Consider the following 22,418-nt stretch of genomic DNA (forward strand, 5'->3'; position numbering starts at 1 on the left):
TAGGGCCCAAGATTTTTATATAAAAGTTATTTGCTTTCTACACATTTTCCTACCTTGGTAGGGAGCTTGGCTGTGTGGTTACTGCAAGTCTACTATTCCAAAAGAACCACAGATGTGCAAACTTATCAACTAGCGTTTGGGTTACTCCTTTTGAAAGAGAAGTAACTTACCATGAGGCAGCAATAGTAAGAACTTCCACATGCAAGCCATTTCCAGGGGGCAGCTTGCTCTCTGTGTATTAACATCACCGCTTTCCACTACCAGCCTGTGAGTTTGCACCATCGATCTCTCTGAGTGAATCAGCCCTTTCCTCTTGAAGACACTTTGTATACCGCAAGTTGTCAGGCAGCAGTTTCACTTAAAAAGGTTTGTAAGAAGAATATATTAAGAGGGAGAGTCACACTACTTGATACAAAACACTCAAGGATTTTAATTTTTTTTTCCAACCACAATGAAGAATAATTTGCAGTTTATGAGCAAGAATTTTCCAAAAATGAAGAGTTCCAACCCTCTCAGGAACAAAAAACAGAGCAATCAGGGCTGGCAACTGGCATGCTAAATTTCAGCTGGGTAAAATTAGAAATGCTTCACATGTGGGAGCTTAGGAATTAAATTTGCCTAGCAAAAATGCAACAGTTCTGTGTACAAACACTTCTGTTCTAAGAGGTTTCAAAGTCCTTTACTACCACAGATGCTTATTTCCATCTTTATGAACTACAATAAACCATTTTTTATTCAAGGCTTGTATTAATATCTTGTTACAACAACGACTAATTGTCTTAAAGTAATTTTTTTCCCCTTAGCAATTACATCTTCTGTTAGGATTAGGTAAACTTCTAAAGTAAGAGTATTTTCCATCTTCATACATTTCATGCTGAAGTCAAGTTATGCCTCTCCTAGGTACTCCTGTTCATCTGACACTCACAGCAAATGGTTGCTGACATTACTCACTGGAAATCAGCAAAAAATGCACGTGACCAGCTTTCAAAAACAAAGCCAAAGTGGCATTAAAACCATATATGTGCATTTCACACTTGCCAAACAGAAATGCATAGTGGGTAATACTGGTTAATAATGCACATATTTTCAAACTTTCAATAAGCCATTACCAACAATGGTGGGTAAACAAAAATTTAAACTTGACAGTGGTGAGCAGCATTGCTTCTGAAAGAAGTTAAAAGAGCTAAAACACAGTTTAGCAGTTTTAATCGTGAAATGAGCTCTCACTAGGATTGCCTGCCTGCTGTTTATGATTTCCATATTCCAAGAGTTTCTCTGTAATAAAGCCACAAACCCACCCTATTGGCTTTTCTGGTGTTTACAGATTCACTAAGTAGCACAATCAGGAAATACGTTGTTCCTCTTTTGACATCATTAGCTAGCTTGTGCTCCCCTCAGCCTTATAAGGAAGAAGAATTTGGTCACAGCTGAATGCTTCTGCAAATCGCATTCCTTTGTCACTGCAGTCAGAGTGACACATATTATCTGGGAAATTCTCATTCAGGACAAAGTATAGCACAGATTAATATATTCTGTAGAGGGACCTGCCTGTGGATCGACTCCATACCTTTGTAGAGCTCCTCCTCTTACCTACAGTATTTCACCTGGATAATCCTACATCATGACCTGCTTTGTCTAAACACGTTTCAAAAGCATGTGGCCTTTTTATGAAGCAAGAGGAGCTATCACATCTCTAAGGAATTTGTTCCAACTGGTAATCATGGTCAGTACAAAACACACGTACATCCTTATTTGTCATTTGAATTTGACTGGTTTTGAGACACTGTTGCTGTGTGTCTCTGTTGATCAGGGATCTCTGTTACCTCCCCAACTTTAGCCTAACTTAGGCACTTCCCAGTTTCTTTTTGAATGAATTGAATGAATGATAGAGCACTTCAAATGTCTTTCTGTAAAATGTTCTCCAGTTCTAAATTTAATTTGATTTTCCTCTGATTTTTTTACATTCTTCCCTCCTGTACTAACCTAAGATAGAATCTGATGAAAAATCTTCCCAATTCTGTAGAACAACAGAATCCTCCTTCTCTTCCTACTGCTGTTCCTGTTGTCTCTTTATAAAAATGCAGAACTGCAGTGTCCGTTATAGTCTCACTGCAGATAAAGTTTCAACATTTTCTCATTACAATGCCATAATCTCCTTTAGTGTTTGCATAATAAAGAATTTGCACGCTATATTGATTTTCCCACTATGTGAAACACAGTTCCTATGTGAAAATAATTTTTTATTCACTGGCTCATATGAAAAAAAAAGTAAAACAAAAAAAACAACAAAACAAAACCATATAAACCCTGAACAACAAAAAAAAAGCGAGATGAGCCTCAGTGAAGGTTTAAAAAAAGTTCACTGCTCATCCACTGAGCTTGGCAACGACCAATTAAAAACACTAAGGGCTATTAAAGAGTCATTTTCTGAAACATAAGAATCTTGCATTTTGTCATTGCTCTGTGTAGAAGGAAAGCCAGCTTTATTTTTTAGAAGTTAAAATCTAAACCAGGGCTATGAAGTAAATTACTAGCACTCATAGTTTTGCTTTACTGTAAGATCACCTTCCAAGGCTCACCCTGTAAGTCTTATTTTACATATTCTGAGAAACAAAAACCATCTCTTCCAAAGTTCTTCATGAAGCTATAAACATCCTGATGCTATGACCAATTAGAAGACAAACTACAGCGACGGTGTTTAAAAAAGAAACCCAAAACACCATACTATCCCCAGTTCTCGTCCCTATAATTTTTAGCAACAGGAATAGAATTAGTATCTTTTAATCAGTTCCGCATTCTGTTGCCTGGAGCAGTACAGGTGCCCAAAATGCAGATGAAACTTAGAGTTCATACATGCTTTCAGAGGTCATGTGTTCTGGTGTTGTTCCTTTTTTCTTCTTTCTAGTAATCTACACGACTCCTGGCTATAAATTGTTCCTTCTAGCAACCACATGCCATGATTTTGCTGGCTATTTTTATTTATTACTACCAGCTGCTTCACAGTGCCTGGAGGTAACAGAAAAAATATGTATATGTGTTTTAACCATATGGTAAGAACTGATGACGGTCTTTTATGTAGGATAATCCGTACACTCAGGGTGAAATTCATTCTTGTGCAAAGACCAGGCTAAAAGGCCTGTTCTCCACTTGAACCTCCAAGGACCCACATCACTTCAAGTTTCTGAGGCAAACCCAAATGTGTACATTTGCATTGCTCCTATGAAGCAGAGCAACATCCATTTCCATCAGTGCAGATTTTCTTATCAAAGGATACATTCTACCATTGTGCTTAAAGCTAGAAAGGCAGGTAGTCATGCGATATGTTCATTCCAAAAGTATTGTGCTGCCATTGTTGCTACATGAATAAGGCTTTCTCTGAAATTATCTAGTTCCTAAATTTAACATATAGACAAAAATTTAAATGGAGACAAGATAGTTGCAAAAATAATGTATACAAATGACATTTCATAATTTTCTAAAGTATTAAATAAAATTAGAGGTGTTAAGTGCTAGCATAGAATCAGGTGCAAAAGACTTACTTTGGCAAATACCAAGTTTGTGCACAGTAACGGGTTTCATATCTCTTGACCACAATAGTCTCAAACACAGAATCATAAGACACATCAGAATAAAATATGACAAGATCTAAATAGAGAGGGAAATGGAGTTGACAGAAGATTAACAATGTACGAAGGTAGAAAAGAGTCATGAATGGATGGTACTATTAGGATCCCAAGCCAAACTAATTCCAGGGAAATATCTTGATTTCTTTTTCCAGAGGTCACAGGCTGTTCTATGTGATCCTTTTCTTGCCAAGATAATCTGTCAGTTCAGGTAATGAATTATGTTTAATTCATGGCATTTCTGTTACACAGCAATAGGACTGATTTTATTTTTTTTTGTATGCACAAATGCATACATTTGTGAATTTTCTTTTATAGCAGTCTCTCGTTTTCTCTTTTACAAGTACTTTCAGGTATGAAATGTTTTCTTGTTAATACAGCCAGCCTATTTTCTGGCACAAGAGAAAAGGATAATCAAGTCCTATGAAATCTTGAGTATTCATTTGTGCTGCAACCTAATTAAAAATCTCGACACAGAGAAAAATACCCTTGTATTATCAGTGATAGGATGTCCTCAAGATTTGCCATTGGCTTAAATACAAAAATATTCCTAAGTGTGGGACAAAGTTATACCTACTTATAAAGTTAATTCTCATCAAACTCCTCGGTGTTATAGAGAACTAATCTCTCAAAATAACACCAAATTGAATTTTACTAAGTCATTAAATCGAAGTTAACAGTGGACCATTTCCTTACTATTCTCTCTGTGAATTTCAAACTAATTCAAACCACGATTTTTCCATTCTATGTATCTGTTGTGAAATCCTGAACAGTCATAAAATCTAATAGCAGTGAAAGTCTCTTTACCTTTGACTTAACAGGAAAACTTTTCTCAGTGATATTAACTATTCTTTCTTTGCCATGGTCTATGCACCATTAAGTTAAAACAAAATATTGCAAAACCTCACTGAGTGTGCTTCTAAGACAGTGAGAACATCGTCCTGAATTCTAAAAAGCTTCCCTTATGTGTTATATGTTGATGTTGCTCTCCAGTGGCAATGTTAGAGGCCTAAGAGGTTTGTCTATGTAACTTTGACAACTGAAGTGAGTAACCTGCAAGTGCTTACAATAATTTTCTGTATACTCCCTTCATCTTCAAGAAACACCCCAACACTGAAAATTATATTGTTTGCTCTTTCTCAATGATTTTCATACTACCAACTTTCAACATGCAAAGCTTGGTTGTATAGCAGATATCTTTTTTCCCAACTACCAGCAGAGAAATAATGACAGGATCTGGAAAATCATGATGTACTGTTTCTGCCAGAGGCTATACATCTGTCCTCTGTACAAAATAACCAGACTAACCAACCACTTGGCTGATTAAGTAATATGGCATCCAGCTCATACTTCCATATCTGTATTAGCCTACAATCCAAATAGGGATAATCATGTGGCTTTGTCAATGAAGAAAACAGATGAAACTCAACAGAAACATATGTTGTGGTTAAGATACTTTCTCTCTTTTCACATATATATATACACACACACCTGTATATACAAACACTTGCAAATACCTTAGTAACTCTTGAAGGTGAACAACATTAAAGACAAGGATATCCCTCCCAATTGTCACTTCACTATCAAAAAATCTTGATATTACAGGCAGAAGTTCGGGGGTTTTTTAAAGCTCCCTAGTATTTCTCATGATTTGGTTCCTGTTAAATAACATTTAGCACTAGAACTAAACAAAACTAATTATACAAGCCAGAAAGGATCGGTAAAAAACTCACCTCTTGATCATAAGTTAGGATAAAACTCATCTAGTAACATGATTTCTCCATACCGAGTACACCTTGCTAATCCATCAGGCAACTTGTCCTGTAGAAACAGGCTACCATTTCTAGTTTACATTCCCAGTAAACGATGAAACCATCACAACACAAAAAATGAATGCAAAGTTTGGGAAAAAAAAAATATTTGCTTCTAAAGATGGCTAATGATTTACGTCTGGTTTTATTGTTAATTGAAGTGGTTAAGACACAGGTAAAAGTTCAGTTTATGGGTGATAAGTACCATTTAGTATAAAACTAGAGAAACCATAAAAAAACCAAAAGTGATGGAAGTTTGAGTTGAAATGTTCTTCTAAGAAGCAATGAAAAGCCCTATCAAACAGTGAAATGGTAAATCTAGTCAAATTTTATGCCCCTCACACTCTGATAAGAATTCTTTAAGATAAAGTAGAATCCTGTAAAACTACACAGTCAGAAACAAAAATGTAAATATTTTTGCTTATGACTTAAAGAAAAATTAATGATTTAATTCATTATTTTCTTTAGGACAGAAGTAACCTGATGTCATTACACTAAACATATGCTTTCGTCAGAAGGAAATAAAACAAAAAAAACCCAGTAGCTAGGTATCTCTTTCTTGAAAAGAGAAAATGGAGAGCAGAAAGGACCATGTTTCAGGAGTTCTACTCAGATAAGTATACTCTTCACAACTGTCTGCATAAAAGAAAGCTTAAATAAGCCCGTAATTAAATCTTATTCAGTTCCTGCTTTTTTATTTGGGCAAAAGATCAGAGCGAATGCAAATAAGCATGTCACATATGAACAGCAGGTCTGGCTGGTATTTGATTCTGAGAAACACCAATACAGTCCTGCTTGTTCAGCAGAACTCTGCAAAGGGAAGACTTTTATTCTTCTACACATGTTTAAAAAGAATGTTCAGTTTTATGAAATAGGACAGAAGGGAAAAAGAATCCCTCAGCAACCACTGAAGTTTTCGACAATATTCCAATCTTTCAATTAAGTCAGTCTAATATACAAGGCAGCAAGGTCTGTTCAACAGTGTCAGAAAAACATCAAGTACTGTCTCCTGAAGTGAAACTGCAGTGCTCTTTTTTTACACTTACGAAATTACTTTTCCAGGGACAGGATTCACCTCTGACGATAAGAGGGCATCTGCCAGCTCTGAGTGCCACAGAAAGAAGGTCAAAGTGGCTTCAAAGTCCATCAAAGCGAGAACATGCTAAGCCAGCTGTTCCCACAGCAGCCTGTTCTCACAGTCTACATAGCATTTTGTGCTGCACCCATTAAATTAATCGCAGAGCATGAGCAGTGAGGGTAGATCTGCTGTTATTCCACTGGGAATGACATCTTCTAATTAGTGTAAGGTCAACAGACCCACAGAAAGGCTGTGACAGAGCTCAGAGACACGCTCGTCTGTAATAACCATCAATCTGCAGAGGCAGTTTCATATTTTCAGGCTGGGTTGAAAATACTCATGGTATCGGAGACCAGGGAAAAATCTAAAACATCAAGAAACTTACCACTTTCCAAGTGCACTTTTCTGTTCTTTTACCATTTAAAAGTGCTATTGATTAAAACAAATTTAGCAGCCCTTGGATAATTGAAAGGCAGTTTAAAAACAAGAAGATACTCGGTTCTTTGAACAAGGTTAATCTTGCAGCCTTTATGCAATTAACTCTTTCCTAAAGAACCCTACTTAAGATTGCTATTAGTGAAAACACTAAAAGTCCTTTAGTATTTTGTCCTTGCTGATCTGAAGTTTTAATGTTTCCCCATCCCTTACACTCATTGCAGGATTGGTATGTTTTTACTTGGAGAACAGTAGGCTTCTCTTTGTTTCCAATGAAACCTGTAATAAACATACCTTTTGTGATTTGCCACTTTATGCATCAGTACCACGGAGGGTATTAAAATAGTTCTGTGAATGTTTTGCAAATGAAGCACTATCAGATGAAGCTAAATTGTGCCATACTGCAAACAAGGAGGCTTTCTTTGCTACCCTGATTATTTACCATTTTACCTTGAAAAACTGAAGAATCGTGGCCTTTATACTAATTTAGAAGCAAACAAAGTTTAATCTCTTTGATCCATATTGCTCATCATGGAAGCATTAGAGAAAATAGAAAATAGAATAGTAAAGAGATCAGGTCAAAAGATGAAGATTATCAAGAGACATTAAGAGAAAAAGGTAATTCAGAGTTCTTCAGTTTCTTAATCTCAGTTCAGAATTTCAGTTGCTTCCATGTCGCATCAGCTCGTACTGCTTTTCCTCGTTTTTGAGGAGAAACAATTCTGTTTGTTGTACAACAAACTGATACACCATTGCAATAGTAAAAAAATAACTGAAGCACTCTGCTTCCAGATCTGGCGTAAATTCTTTCAGCAGGCTTCACACTTACACTGCCACTTGGTGTTTCATGCATAGAAGCACACAGAAATCGAGATAGAAGGATATGGAAGTAGAGCAGTCACAAGCAACTACAACTATCTTTACCATCTCTCTGGCTACACCAGAAGAGCCGTTCCATGAGAAGTCTCCCATGAGAAGGACTCCATTGTGGAGCAAGGGAAGAGTGAGGAGTCCTCTGGGGGAAGAAGAAGAGGTAGAGACAACATGTGATGAACTGACCCCATTCCCTGCTTGGGGAAGGAGGTGGATAAATCAGTGTTAATGTTAAGCTTGGGAAGAAGGGAGGAGTCAGGGGAAGGTGTTGTTTTTAACATTTGGGTTTATTTCTCATTACTCTTCTCCAATGTGATTGTTAATAAATTTAATTAATTTCCCCAAATCAAGTCTGTTCTGCCTGGGATGGTAGTGGCAAGTGAACTTCCTGTCCACATCTCAACTCATGAGCCCTTCATTACATTTTCTCTCCCCATCTAGCTGAGAAGGGGGAGTGACAGAGCAGCTGTGGTGGACACCTGGCCACGAGCCAGGGTCAAACCACTACAACTCCACAAATACGAGGGGGGAGAAAAAACAAAAATTAAAACAAAACAGACAAACAAAAAAACACCTACACCCCTAAAACCACAGACCACGACAACATGCTCCAGAGATGGTAAAAATAGCAAAGTTCACTGAAAAGCATGCTCAGGAAACTCAAAAAATCTGGCTGTGAAAGAGATCCAGCATCTGCCACAGTGAGCAAGCAGCTGAGAGTCCAAAGAAAACCAATCCCTGGAGCCTCAAAAAGGTAGCTAGAGTCCAGGTAAACCCAAAATAGGAAAGGTCAAGGCCGTCAGGCCTAAAACAAATAATCCCAAAGCAGCCAAGGTTAATGCAGCAACCACACACAGACAATGCTTACTTTTCTAATGAGAAGAGCAAATGGAAGAACATTGGTAGTCTACATGATTCCTTCTTACAGTGACAACGTTGAACATTTTGTATATGCAAGACTATTCGAGATGAACATTCCACCAGATAAAGTAGTGGTATTTGCCTTGGCTCCATACCTAACGTACAAAAGATCCAGTCCTAAAGCTCAGGCTCTTGCTGCTTCTTTTGCTCTGCTTCTTTAACTAGAAGGTAAGAGTCATCTTTCCTTTAGATGTTTGCATTGTAAACCTTGGTTGGTTTGGAGCTGTTGTTTTAGCTTTCACTGAGCTCTTACTTGCATTTGCAGCAATGTACAAACCCAGAGAACCGATATATACCGGTAAGTTTCTTGCACATAGAGGATATAAAATGAAGTTTGGCCTAAGTAGGAACATGCTAATCCCTCAAATACTGCCTACTCCATTTATAATATTTTATTTTTTCATTTTTGTTCATCTGTTTAAATATATGTGTACTTTGCAATTTTGTATAGATAAAATCCACAAAATTTTACTAACAGTTATTCTAGAGCAATGGTTTTTAAACTTGTGAGCTGCACTTCCCAAAAAGGTTCACAGACATTAAAGGAAAAAACAACAATAAACAATAACAAGATTACAGGGTGACTAATGGTTACTAAAACAACGAAAAAAAACCCAAATAAACCCCCTATCCACCTGTAGTAGTCTGCAAATCAAGAAAAAGATTGTAGGTCCCTGTTATAATGGCCTTGACCAATGTCAGAAACTCCGTTGTCGCGGAACACTCTCCAGCCCTTTCTCTCAATTTTCAAGGCTGACAGATGAAACTGTAAACTGCATGAGCTCCCTTGTAAATTGTGATGCTTTCCTCAGCACAACCAAGTTAAGAAAAACTCCAGCCTGAAATAATAACAAAGTATTCTACAAGAAAAGGGAGAAAAATATTTGAGTGGAATGTACTATGAGGACATATTTTATTAAAATTGCACATGGATATTTAACGAACATTGAAAATGCCACAGGAACCATGAAATGCATAGTAAATTCATATTGCACGGAATCCTTTTCAATGCTGGCATTCTTCACTCTAGTGGTAGTCTCCCTGGGGATATACACAGGCAAAAATACCTGGATTTTAGTGGGCAGGCCTTCTTTAATTTGCACTAATCACTTTGTAAGCCACTGGCTAAGAAGCTCCTAGTTTATGTTTTTGCCTTTATTTGGTTAGTTAAGGTCAGTCATAAACTTACAGAGAACAGGGACATGCTGTGCAGGCTCTCAATACAGGCAGCCAGATATTTCTTCAATCGCATTTCTTCAATCTTTATCACATTGATAAACACCAATGATGTCTTCCAGAGTTAAAGTTACAAAACCCATGTGGAAAGGCAGCTTAGCATTCATTTCAAGATCTACAGACACATGTAGGATAGTAATCAAACCAAGAATGGGTAAACAGGCTGAATTTTCTTTCATTCATCAAATGAATATGCAGAAAAATCTGAAATCAGGAGTTGTTGCAAGTTACATACAGGTAAAAAAAGTGAATTAGGTATGTCTAAATGAAAAGACTAGTTTGTTTGCTTGAAAATCTAGTGTAGGATTAGTCTAGGTAAATCACAATTTTCAGTTCATTGCCCATATTCAGCAAATCCTTAAACTGAAGACAATGTAATTATCTGAATAAGAGAGAGGAAACATGCTGGTCACCATCAAGAGACATCATTAAGCATGGAAATTAAAAGATCCAGACGTTTATGCTTCGTTTTTCAAGTACATTAAAAATATGAGAAGGAAGTGCTTCCCCCCACCCCCTGAAAACCACTGACTGAAGAATGGTCATTTCTTTCGGCACATCTTTTAGGCAGAATATGCTGCTTTGAATTTGCATTTCAACAATGATTACAGAAAAGGCATAATATTCTTCTAAAATAATTACGTACTACAGGTTGTGATCTTTTATTGTTAGTGCTTGAATGAGGCTACCCCAGAGTTCTCCACCATTAGTTCACTATCTTTAAATGCACTTTCCTCCAGCACATCAAGTATTTGACAAGAAATCCACACAACATGAATGAAGGACATCCCTGAACCAAAAGCTTGTATGAATAGGAAAACAGCTAGAGTTGTTTTAATAGTTGATGTATCCGATCTCTACATAAGATTGACCTTTATAAGAGTTTTTTCCTTTGTACAGAGAGAAACATGACCAAACTATTATAATTAAAATAGCCAAGAATGTTTACAGAGAACTTCAATGTTCTTTGCAAAGCTATTTTATCATGGACCTCCAAAGCGTGTGCGTGTTTAAAAATACTCACAGTAAGACAGAAAAAACTATGAGAACCAGTGCCATTCTGAGTGTCTCTACCAAGTAAGGCAAACAGATTTTCAGTTTTCAGAAAAAACAGTATTTTTCCTTGAAGAAATAATGAACAAAGGAGTTATTTATAACTGTCTCTAATGAAGAAGTGTCAATAATATTTAGTATTTGCACTGTACTTGTGATGTTGACTCTGAGGGTATGTTTATTGGTCTGCTGTCACATAGTATGATAGGAAATTTTTGCTCATATAATTATAACACTGGATCTTTCAGACTGTATCCTAGTTTAAATATAAACTAGAATAGTGCTAAACTTTTTCCTAGTGGAAAATTATGCTTAAACATGATCTCGTCTCATTGTTGTCTTCATTGTCTGGAAACAATTGAATCAAATTATCAAAATATTGCTTTTCGCAGGTGGCAGATTAACTATAAACAAGGCAGAACTCAATGGCACATGATGTACTATCCAGCTACAGTTTTCAATTCAACAGTGGGCAACCCATTTGAACCCAAGGTTTAAGGGTCAAGGAGTCTCTTCTGCTTCCATTTAAGCCTTCGAGAGAGCTGTTGATGAAATCAAATGAATAGTTCAAAAGTCTAAACTTTTTCTCTGAGAAGCACTCCCGAAATCAGAGAAACACTTCCATGTTAGAGGAGTGGGTTTTGTCCTCTCGAACGAAATGCCATGTTTAGTACTAATAAAACTGCACCAGTGACATTCAGGGAATAATAACACATGGATACTGGTGTCTTTCATCTGCCTCATCACAATTATTGCACCAAACTTTACTATCAATTATTACAGAAATAATTAATTTAGATCACGAAAATTCAGACATGCATCCTTTAGGTGGAAAGCCTGGTGAGATGCTCAGCAAAAAATGAAAACTCACAGCTTAGACTGTAAGTTTTTTATTTGCAATCATAACTGCTGTTATGAGATGAAAATAAGTAGATATGGCTAAAGCGTTTGTATTCTTCTCGTATGATGCAATTTAGAGCAATAAGTATAGGATTCCAGACAAAATAGCTTTGTTTGCAAAAGATAAAAGCAAGATTTGGGCACTATTTCTATCCCATTTAAGTTTATACTGAAACTGATATTTATTCCTTTTCTCCTTTCATACACAGACAGGTAGCATTCTGACTGCAATCATACTTCAAAGCATTGTGTATATGGATCTTAACACGAAGATCAGGTGACAGTCCTTATACTGAATCCAAGCCTCCTCAAGTTTTATGGCATATAAAATCTCTGTATTCTTTGGTGTAAGTTGGAGCCATTGATTTTCTAAGAATTCCAGATGTATCTTTAAAGTAGTGTTTTCTAGCTTTCAGCGTACTTGCCTTCCCCCTTCAACTTCAAACGATATCAAGATGAGGCTTCTACGGCAAACGGCTCTGGAAATGTTGAAGGCATGACTCTGGTTCATGCACATCTATACCTTCTCATAGAGAAGAAAAACGTTATTTTAATAAAAAGGGATATCTGTAAAAAAAAAAATCCTAATACCACAAGAGCAGACACAGAGCTTACAGGAGGCACAAAGAAAACCCTTCAATGGTTGCTTCAAAAGCCTAGTAAAACTCCAGCTATATCCATAATGAGGATTTCTTTGTGAAATGAGGAAGTAAGCTTAAAAGAGATCTTGTTATTCCAGCCCTCAGGCTTTCTTCAAGGTAAAACCACACAACTGAGCAGAAACGTCAGCGTAGTCTTCCTTTTAATCACATGTTTACCCAACACCTGTTTGGCAGCTGGCAAGGAACTCTCATATCCAAAGAGTTGGCAATTGAAGGCTTTACATTTACTCCGGCAATTCAGCTTCTTTTCCATCCTGAAAAAACTCTAAACAAGAAAAAAAATGGAACTTGTGTTATTCTCCTCTATAACATCATCTAAATCAGTTTGGGTAAGCAAGTTTCCAAGACCAATCGTAAAGAATAATAAAAGAAAAATTCTGGGCTATCAGTGTCTTTCATTCTAGTATCTAGTTAAAAGAACTTGCTCCAGGCTGAAGTCACTATTATTTTACAGGTGGTAGTGAGCAGTAGAATACCATTGCTACAGATTTCTTCGTAGTGTTCAGGCAACATGGTAAATCCAGTTCCTATAGATGGACAAACAGACATGCATGCAAAGTTAAATGAAGATTCAGTTTCTACCTGTCGATTCTCCTACATTAAATGAAGCAACTTTTCCCTTTCCTTGTCCTTGGAGATGGCAATACTACAGATGTAGTAAACAACTGACTCACAGGGAACCAGAGATGAGGGCTTTTTTTGTGTTCCCACAGTGCCTATCACAGAAGATTAAAAGGTCCATGACCAGACAGAGAAGAGATGCCATGTGTATAAATACTGGAAGTGACACATACTTTGTTTTGAAGTTGTCAGCTTTTACAGGGAAAGGGAGTAACACACTGATTAACATCTTTAATCCATCAGGAAGGGAAAAGGATCTGGACTGCTCCATCAATATTTGGTCAGGATGCTCAAAGTAGCTTTTATTCTTTTTGTAGCATGGAAAGGCAGTAAGTTTAACCCTCTGTGAGCACCACCTGTGGAACTTTTTGAAATTAAGTAACATGAAATTCAAGAGAGGTACTGTAGAGCCAGCTACAGTATTGGCTACTCAGCTCATGGTAGCCCCTTTCTGTTTCCACCACCACCATCAACACACCAAAACATCCATTCTTTTCCTCCCCTCCTGTCTTCTACTGAATTATTACAGACATAGAAGCTTGGTTAGCTCCAAACTGCAGTCAGAACCTGTGACTTATTTGATATATTCCATTTCATATCTCCAATGTATTACTGAGTTGTTAGTGCTCAGATCCTTTATCGAAAGAAAAAGAAGCTGACAGATGTCAGCATCCTCTGCACTCATCTACTATTATTCCATCACAACCTGTAGATCCTTACTTGAAAAGTTACCCTGAACATTCATGTTAGTGAAAAACAGGCATACGGGAACTCATATATGGAAAAAAAATTCTTAGCCGTAAGGTTCTTTACAGAAAAACTTGCCTTTTCCTTAGGTTGCTCATAGAATCACAGAATGTTCGGGGTTGGAAGGGCCCTCTAGGGATCATCTAGCCCACCCTCCCTGCCAGAGCAGGATCCCCTAGGGCAGCCACACAAGAACTCATCCAGGCGGGTTTTGAATGTCTCCAGAGAAGGAGACTCCACAACCTCTCTGGGCAGCCTGTTCCAGTGACCCTCACAGGAAAGAAGCTTCTCCTCACTTTGAGGCAGAACTTCCAATGTTCTAGCTTACACTCATTATTCCTTGTTCTATTACTGGGCACTACTGCGAAGAGACCAGCACCTTCCTCTTGACACTCACTCCTCAGGTATTTGTATACATTAAGGTCCCCTCTCAGTCTTCTCTTTTCTAGACTAAACAGCCCCAGTTCTCTCAGTCTTTCTTCATATGAGAGACGCTCAAGTCCTTTGATCATCCTCATAGCTCTCTGTTGGACTCTCTCCAGTAGATCCCTCTCTCTCTTGAATTGGGAGCCCAAAACTGGATACAGCATTTTAGGTTTGGTCTCATCAGGGCTGAGTAGAGGGGGAGGAGAACCTCCCTAGACCTGCTGGACGTACTTTTCTTAATGCATCCCTGGATACCATCAGCCCTCTTGATTGCAAAGGCACACTGCTGTCCCATGGACAACCTACTGTCCACTAAGACTCCAAGGTCTTTCTCCAAGGGGCTGCTTTCCAGCAGGGTGAGCCCTAATCTCTATTGATGGCTGATGTTATTCCTTCCCAGATGCAGGACTCTACACTTGTCCTTATTGAACTTCATGACGTTCAACTCCACTCAGCTTTCTGTCTAGATCACGTTGGATGGCAGCACAGCCTTCCTGTGTGTCAGCCACCCCTCCTAGTTTTGCGTCATCAGCAGACTTGCTGAGCGTACACTCTATCCCCTCCTCGAGGTCGTCGATGAAGATACTGAACAAAATCGGATCCAGCACTGATCCCTGGGGAACACCACTGGCCACAAGCCTCCAGCTTGACTCTGTGCCATTGATCGCAATCCTCTAAACTCTTATTGCTGAGCCAGTTAACAACCCACCTCACAGTCCAGTTATCTATCCCACATTTCTTGAGTTTTCCTATGAGGATGTTATGCGAGACAGTATCAAAAGCCTTACTGAAGTCAAGGTATATGATATTCACTGCTCTCCCTTCATCTACCTATTTGGTCACATCTTCATAGAATGATATCAGATTAGACAAGCAGGATTTCCCCTTACTAAATCCATGTTGGCTTCTCCTGATAACCATCTTTTCTTCCATTTGGTTAGAGATGGCCTTCAGAATGAGCTGCTCCATCACCTTTCCAGGGATGGAGGTGAAGCTGACTGGTCTTTAGTTGCCTGGGTCCTATTTCTTATCCTGGAGTGATACTGGCTTTCTTGCAGTCCTCAGGCACCTCTCCACGATGGAGAGAGGCTCAGCAACAATGTCATCCAGCTCTCTCAACACACATGGAAGCACCCCATCAGGGCTCATGGATTTGTGTGTACTGCAGGAATTCAAAGTCATCTGGAATTAATCATTTCAACTAGGAGAGGTAGTAATTTTGTACCATTTACTGAACCCCAAGGATAAGGGTTCAGTCATCTTGACCTATTTATTAATCCTTGTGTTTTGGAAAGTCACGTCCAGATTGCTCTTGTATCAGCCATACAGATCGAGGGGCTTGTAACTTTCATACACTACACGCACAATACATCAGAATGACCAGCTAGAATCATCCTGAGACCGTACAACAGGCACAGAATAGGCATAAATTATCCTGTGCAAGAGTAGCCAGTAAAGAACCATTCTGAAGGTAGACCAATGTAGGGGCTGAAGGTGCAACGCAGTGGAACACTTTTTGACATTTTTCATCACAATGAACAGAGTAAAACTCCTGGTTGTTAAGGCAAAATGACTTTTAGAATGACCTACTTGGGTTTGATTTTGCTGCTCTTCCTAATTAAAGAACATACCTATATAACTGCTTAGATTTGTGATTTATGTACATATCAGTATTTTCCCAGTATAAAAGGGCTGGTTTAGAAACTGAAGAAATTGACACAAGGGAGCTTTTTATTTTCACAGCTGGAACATTAAGTTCTGCTTGTCCTCATATGCATCACATGGTTCAAGTGTATTATTACTTTTGTAGACCATATTCCTGAGGTCATTGCTCTTTGATGAGAGAGCAGGTGCGGGAAGGCAGGTGTTGGGTGCAACAACCATTACGCCATTAGTCCTGTCACTGCCTCCTGGAAGACATTCAACTGTTGTCTCAGAAGGGCCTCAAGTGCCATCGTACCCTTAAAAAAGTTGAACCTACTATTATAAACAGAATGTTAGGACTGGCCAACTGACAACACTACCCACTGACACAAGGTAGAGAAAAGCTACAGAGAGACACTAAGAAAACAGTAATTCCTGGGCTATCCCTTTTCAATAAGTACAACTTTCTCAAGTAAGGCAGGTGCAGATGAGAAGAAAAATTTGAACTCTACATTAAAAACTCATATGATACAAGAAAATATTGATGCATAGAGCAAGTCCTGCCCATAAACAGACCAGATCCTCCTGTTCTTAATATGTATTATGGTAGAAATGCCGTGGCTGTTGGCTTAATATTAGAACAAACCTGAAAGCTTTGATACAGAGCCTTGCAAGGAATACTTTCCAGGAAGCACTGTAACAATAGGGCCTCAGCATCAAACCAGTTAAGTATGAAAACTAGATCTGCCTGTTATCACTGTATTAATTTACTTGAAGGCATTTTCTAAATTAACTTAATAGCATGACTGACATTCATGCTCACCATTGCCACTTATTTTCTGGACTTCATACACCACACGAAGTATTTTTAAAGCATTAGCTTCTGTAGACTTTCACCTGTGTTTGCTATTCTGCCGAACATTTTTATTATCTTTCATCACAGCTTGCAGAAGAATCAAACCTGACAGCAAAGAGTCCAAACTCCATCTTCCAACAGTAAATCCCATTTTAACAGCTGATAACTCTTTTTCACCTTCATAGTTAAACCTGAAGCTTTACATGAACAGCTGCACATAGATGAACTGACTCTTTCCTCTGGATTTCATATATCCTACATACTGATACATTCTAAAAAGAAAGCCAAGTTTGAAGAAAATCTGTTCAGCAATTTGAATAAATAAGCTTTATGCTAGCAAAACATAGTCTGAAGTAATTGTTGTGGTTCACTAATAAACATTTTCTCACCTTCTCCCAATTCTGCCTTACTTCCTATCAGAGGCAAGAATTCCATTAAAAGATACTTTCTACATCTCTTCAAAGAGACCGAGGAAGAAAAGAAAGGGAAGTGATTCTCAGAGCACTTGTCTTAAATACTACTGTGACCAAGGAAACAAACTGCAAATAGCATTCTTTCCACTCATTACACAGGTCCCCTCCCCCAAAAAAGCTAGATGAACGTTTCACACCAGTAACAACATTCTAAACCCAATTTTGAGGTGGTTCCTCATATACATAGTTTAACAACAGAAAAGTAATTTTCTGTAAGTAGGATGAGATAGTTTCTAGCTAATAGGTTAAAAGGCTTATGATTGATTACCTACAATGCCTGAAAAGATCCCAATAGGTCAATTTTACTTCACATTTAAGTCTTTTAGTTTTCATTTTTTTGTGTTTTCCTTTAGCAGTTAAAGTTTCCTCACCAGTTTGAGGATTTTTGAAGAATTCTAGAAGAAGAATATATGCTTTGTCTCTTAAGCAAGCAAAGTTGAACCAAGAGATTACTCTTTGTAGACCCTGAAATAGGCCACAAAATTAACTTCAGGACTAAGCATTTGTATCACAGAAAATGTCAAGATCTAAGGATTTATATATTTTTTTCTTGTAGTAATTAAACATCAATTCAAGGTTGCTCTGCTATACTTTTAAGTTGTAGGAGGCTGAACAAGTACATCTGCCCAAAATCTGGCAAGTTATATCAACTGAAATAAAGCCTTCCCTACTGACACCTATGGTAACAACGACATACATAAAAAAATTTGATTAGTTACCAATTCAAAGTGAAAACTAGATATTTCTTTTATTCATTATTTGGCCATCTTTATAGGTCCACAGCAGAAGAGAATCACTGGACAACTCAATGAACTCCAAAACTAAACAAAGAAAGCAAAAAAGTTTAATTATGCTACATAAAAATTTTGCTTTTTCATTACATACAGTGAGAAATTAAGTGCTTCTGGAGATGATTATGAGATGAAGATGAGGATACTTTTACAGATGTTTTAAAACTTATTTACTTTTTCAATTTACAGATAATCTATCCATAGTTAAGGGTCTAACCATTACATTTTCTCCTACAAACTACTAAAATCAGACACTATCCAGCAGTTTAAATAATATGAAAAAGCTGCATCTATTTAACAGCTGCAGAACTCATATGACAGAGGCAGTAAAATATAAAAAAAAAAAAGAGACAAGAGTTAAAAATCCTACTGCAAGAATATTAACTGTAATAAAAGAGAAGACATTAAAACCAGCAGCTAGTTAGGTGCCAGGATATAATAGAACCCATAAGGGCAGGCAAAGAATGATGCTAAGTTAGGGAGAAAGAGTCTGTTTTCAGAGAAGAACTTCCTGACAGGCACCACAACAAAGCAACATGAACGGTGACTGTGTGGTCCCCTTCTCGTAAATAAATCAGGCGTCAAAGGTTGATCTGCAGTTAATAAGAGGCCTAAGCCTTCTCCAAGGATTTGTAGTATTCCGTCAGCACAGTCCAAGCCTTAGGAGCCATGAAGCCTTCCGGCGGGTTTTGTCCTTCTCGAGCCAGCTTGCGCATGCGGGTCCCCGATATAAAATCAAAGTCTTCATGGCTGCAAGAGCAGGAGTGCGGGCATGGGAGGGGAGGGAGAGGAGCAAGGAGAGAGATAAAAAAAGGACATATTTTAAAAGCAAGCAAAATCACTCATATTCCTTCTGCTTTCTTGATATTTTATAAATTCCTTCTTGGGAGTATAATGGTGTATAGCAACTGTCATTTCAAGACATCTGGTCAGCAATGCCAGTAAATATCTAGAACATATAACCTCTACAATAGTCAGCTTATTAAACTCATTTGGTTTAGCAGCATAGTCCAGCTGATCTCCTGTGAACTTAGTTGAGTCTGTGCTTCCAGCTAGCCTGGCTCACTCTCTAGGAGGAAACAAGGAACTGCTATTGAAAGAGATCCATCTCCTCCACCTCCTGTCTCAGCCCTCTGCCAAGCAACAGCAGCCATCCTGGTTTGCATCTCACCCTGCCATGGCAGTAGACCAGCCCTATGTACTGGGGGAAAGGTTCAGTGCTGGCTGAAAAACATCATTTCAGTGCCACTAGAGAATGTGAAGAAACAACATTGTACAAAATCTTAGCGAAGGACAGTTTGCGGAACAGAGAAAGTAAAAGCCTCGGAGTCTAGAGGCAAGATGCATAACTTCCATGACTAGGCCACTGCAAGCCACTGAGCATATGCACATGTGTACACATATATATGCATATCAGTAATGTGGCACATGCAGTTCAAAATCAAGAAAAAAGCAAGCGAATAATGAAAATACCTTCCCCTAAAGATGTTTTTTCCTAAAAACCAGAATTCAGTTGGATAAAGGCACTCGATCAGGATTGTTTATCATTGTTAACATGATAATTTGAATTAATATTAACTTCTCAGGCATGTGGTCATAAGCAGCAAAAGCTCTACAAGTTGAATTCTTACTCCTCAGTGGACTGAAACAGCAAGACAAGAATGCCGGAGTTCTATGGAATGTTCTAGGAAAAATTATTTATTCTCAAATTAAATATGCAATTTTACTTATGCCATTTGCTCAATTTGTAACACGTATGCATTAGTCATTCTTTACCTGCCTGAAATAAAAGCCAAGTATTGATCTCAGATGCACATGCCTTAGATAGGAACAGCCAAGTGTGCACATGAGAGGGCAGAACTTGGCTCTAAGCACTGAGCTACACTCAGTAGGGTATGGCAGTTAGCAAGACGCACAAAGCATTCCACAGTTCCCTTTCACAAAACCACTACCCCCATAACTTTTTGATTTGGATTGTATAAATTTACACAGCAGCACTGCAACATAAGGTCTTTTCTTATCGCTCTCAATTCAGGACTATGTGTTCCTGAGGCATCACAACAAGATGAAAAGCACTACTATGCTTCAATTCTGCAAAATACAGACTACACAAAAATGAAAACTTAAAGTTGATGTAAGCCCATGGGAGAAAAAGTTATGTCACTGCTATATACAATACCTGAAAATTTTGTTCCTTAGCAGAGAGATGTCTACTGTTCACTAATACTGTCAGAAGGTAACTTGTGTTCTTTGTAAAGAACTATTTCTACAAAATATATGCAGGGAAGTGAAAAGCCTGGTTAATTCTAAAAAAATACTAAGTCTTCATATGAAGAGAAAGAGTAAAGGAAGTGCTATAAAGTTTTTCCATGTATGGTTTTCTTCACAGTGTGGTAGCCACACCAAAGTTGGAGCACTAAAAAAAAAAAAAAAAGTTAGCAGCTTTATGTGCTCCTTGCCTATTAAGTTTTCAGAAAAATATTCAACGTCTTACAAGTTAAATAAAGGCACTAAGACAGTAAGTTTAGGTATACCATATAAGTATGCTTCAATAAGATCCCCAATTCCTTTAGTTTCTAATTATCCCTAGTTGCATAAAAAGCAGCTCTAGAAATCAGAGATATCCAGAAAGAGAGAAACAGGAGAAGAAACTATAAGAGAAAGGAAAGAAAAAATGAGCAGGAATCATTTAAGAAATGTACATTCAGCATATCAGAACATTTCTAGAAATGTTTCAAAAATACTATTAAAAAGCATAAAAGTACTAATGATGTCCTCTCATAATCCCAAAATTCTCTTTTAAATGGGTTTTTCTTTAATAAACAAAACCCCCCATCCTAATTAGTAATCACTGAAGTAATTCAAAAGGAGCTCTGCCAATACATACAGTATGCTGAAACAACACAGGAATTTTTGCTTTTTACAAAATTATTACATTTGCAATTTTATTGTTCCCACTCTAATCTCAACTTTCATATCTAAAAGTATGTGAATAACCACAACACTTTTTGTCTTTATTAATGATAAAAATCAAATCTCCTGAATATCGGAAACTGAGATTCCCACTATGCAGAAATATCTCATCAGTTCTGGCACTGTCGTGTGATATGAACCATGAGGATTTTAAAATAAAATATATCAGTATAAGTAATTTGCTTTTGTGGAAAAAGAAACCAAAAAGAAGACTCAAGTAATTTCATTCATACTGATTTTTAAGGCTATAAGGAATTACGCCATATAAACTGGATTTGAGCAGAACATGAGAGGAGGAACATTTGATCATTAAAGCTGCTATGAAATACAAATGCCAAATTCCATTCTCAAGTGAGATTTGGAATGACTCTCAACAAAACTTAACCCAAGTCTTTTCTGAGCATGAGATTTAAGTGTCTTTGAAATTTTTATTCAGTGGCTGCTGGAATTAGTTTTCTTTGAGCGACATTGTATGTTAGCAAATGCTTGTAACATTGATTTGACCTTTTACTACCAATTGAGTTTTACTAGTACTGACGCAATATTTGGTGCCAATACAATTAAAAGCATTCTCCAGAAGAAAGAGGAAAAAAAGGCAGAAATAAATTCACAACAAAAACTTGTCAACAGAAAACCACTCTTGAAATATATTATATTGAAACTGCTATTTGCTCCATGGCACAGCATCCTATTACACTCACAGCATGGAAAAACTCTTACATACACACATTGTGAAGTCTCCTTACCGATGGAGGACAGGGCTAGGCAAACAGAAAATATATAACTTTGCTGTGCTCTTTTATACCTTGCAAAATGAGAAAAGGAATCATTTCTTACACCGCCCATTGTGCCCTCCTTCCACACACAGAGCTATATTCATATGCAGACACCTGCAGGTGCACAAGATATTTTATATTTGGAAAGCAGTGATTTATTCAGATTTATTCAGAATTACATAGGAACAAATTTGCATTGTTAATTAATCTTCATACTATTTGCAGTAACTGAGCACCAGACTCAAAGGACACTAAAAACTACACAAAGATTATTAAGAATTCATACACCAGCTCTTTCCTTTCATTCATTTACAAGACTTTTTCAGTCTGTTAAATGGACTTCCCTTTCCTTCACGCATTCAGTAGTTATTTTTTATTATTAAACCACAAGTGACCGTCAGCAACAATGGCAGGTCTTTACGCTTTGTTATAAGCTCGAACACTCTAAGTGCAGTGTGTGAGGCTAAGATTTCAAAGACCTTAGAGTTTTTGTGACAAAGAAGTTATCACCAGTTTGCA

The 22,418-nt window shown here is 37.6% G+C and overlaps 1 protein-coding gene across 1 annotated transcript in view; it reads right to left on the reverse strand.

Annotated features, from left to right (window-relative positions):
- Positions 1-18,307: 18,307 nt before the first annotated feature.
- PAPSS1 (3'-phosphoadenosine 5'-phosphosulfate synthase 1) overlaps positions 18,308-22,418 on the reverse strand; it is a gene marked incomplete at its 5' end in the record, with an annotated part of 35,693 nt that continues 31,582 nt past the window's right edge. The window contains one exon of the mRNA XM_009877687.1: positions 18,308-18,900. Coding sequence (XP_009875989.1) covers positions 18,762-18,900 — 139 coding nt within the window. The remainder of the gene's footprint in view (positions 18,901-22,418) is intronic.

This window comes from Apaloderma vittatum, unplaced genomic scaffold, assembly GCF_000703405.1.
Source record: "Apaloderma vittatum isolate BGI_N311 unplaced genomic scaffold, ASM70340v1 scaffold16421, whole genome shotgun sequence".
NCBI lineage: Eukaryota > Metazoa > Chordata > Aves > Trogoniformes > Trogonidae > Apaloderma > Apaloderma vittatum.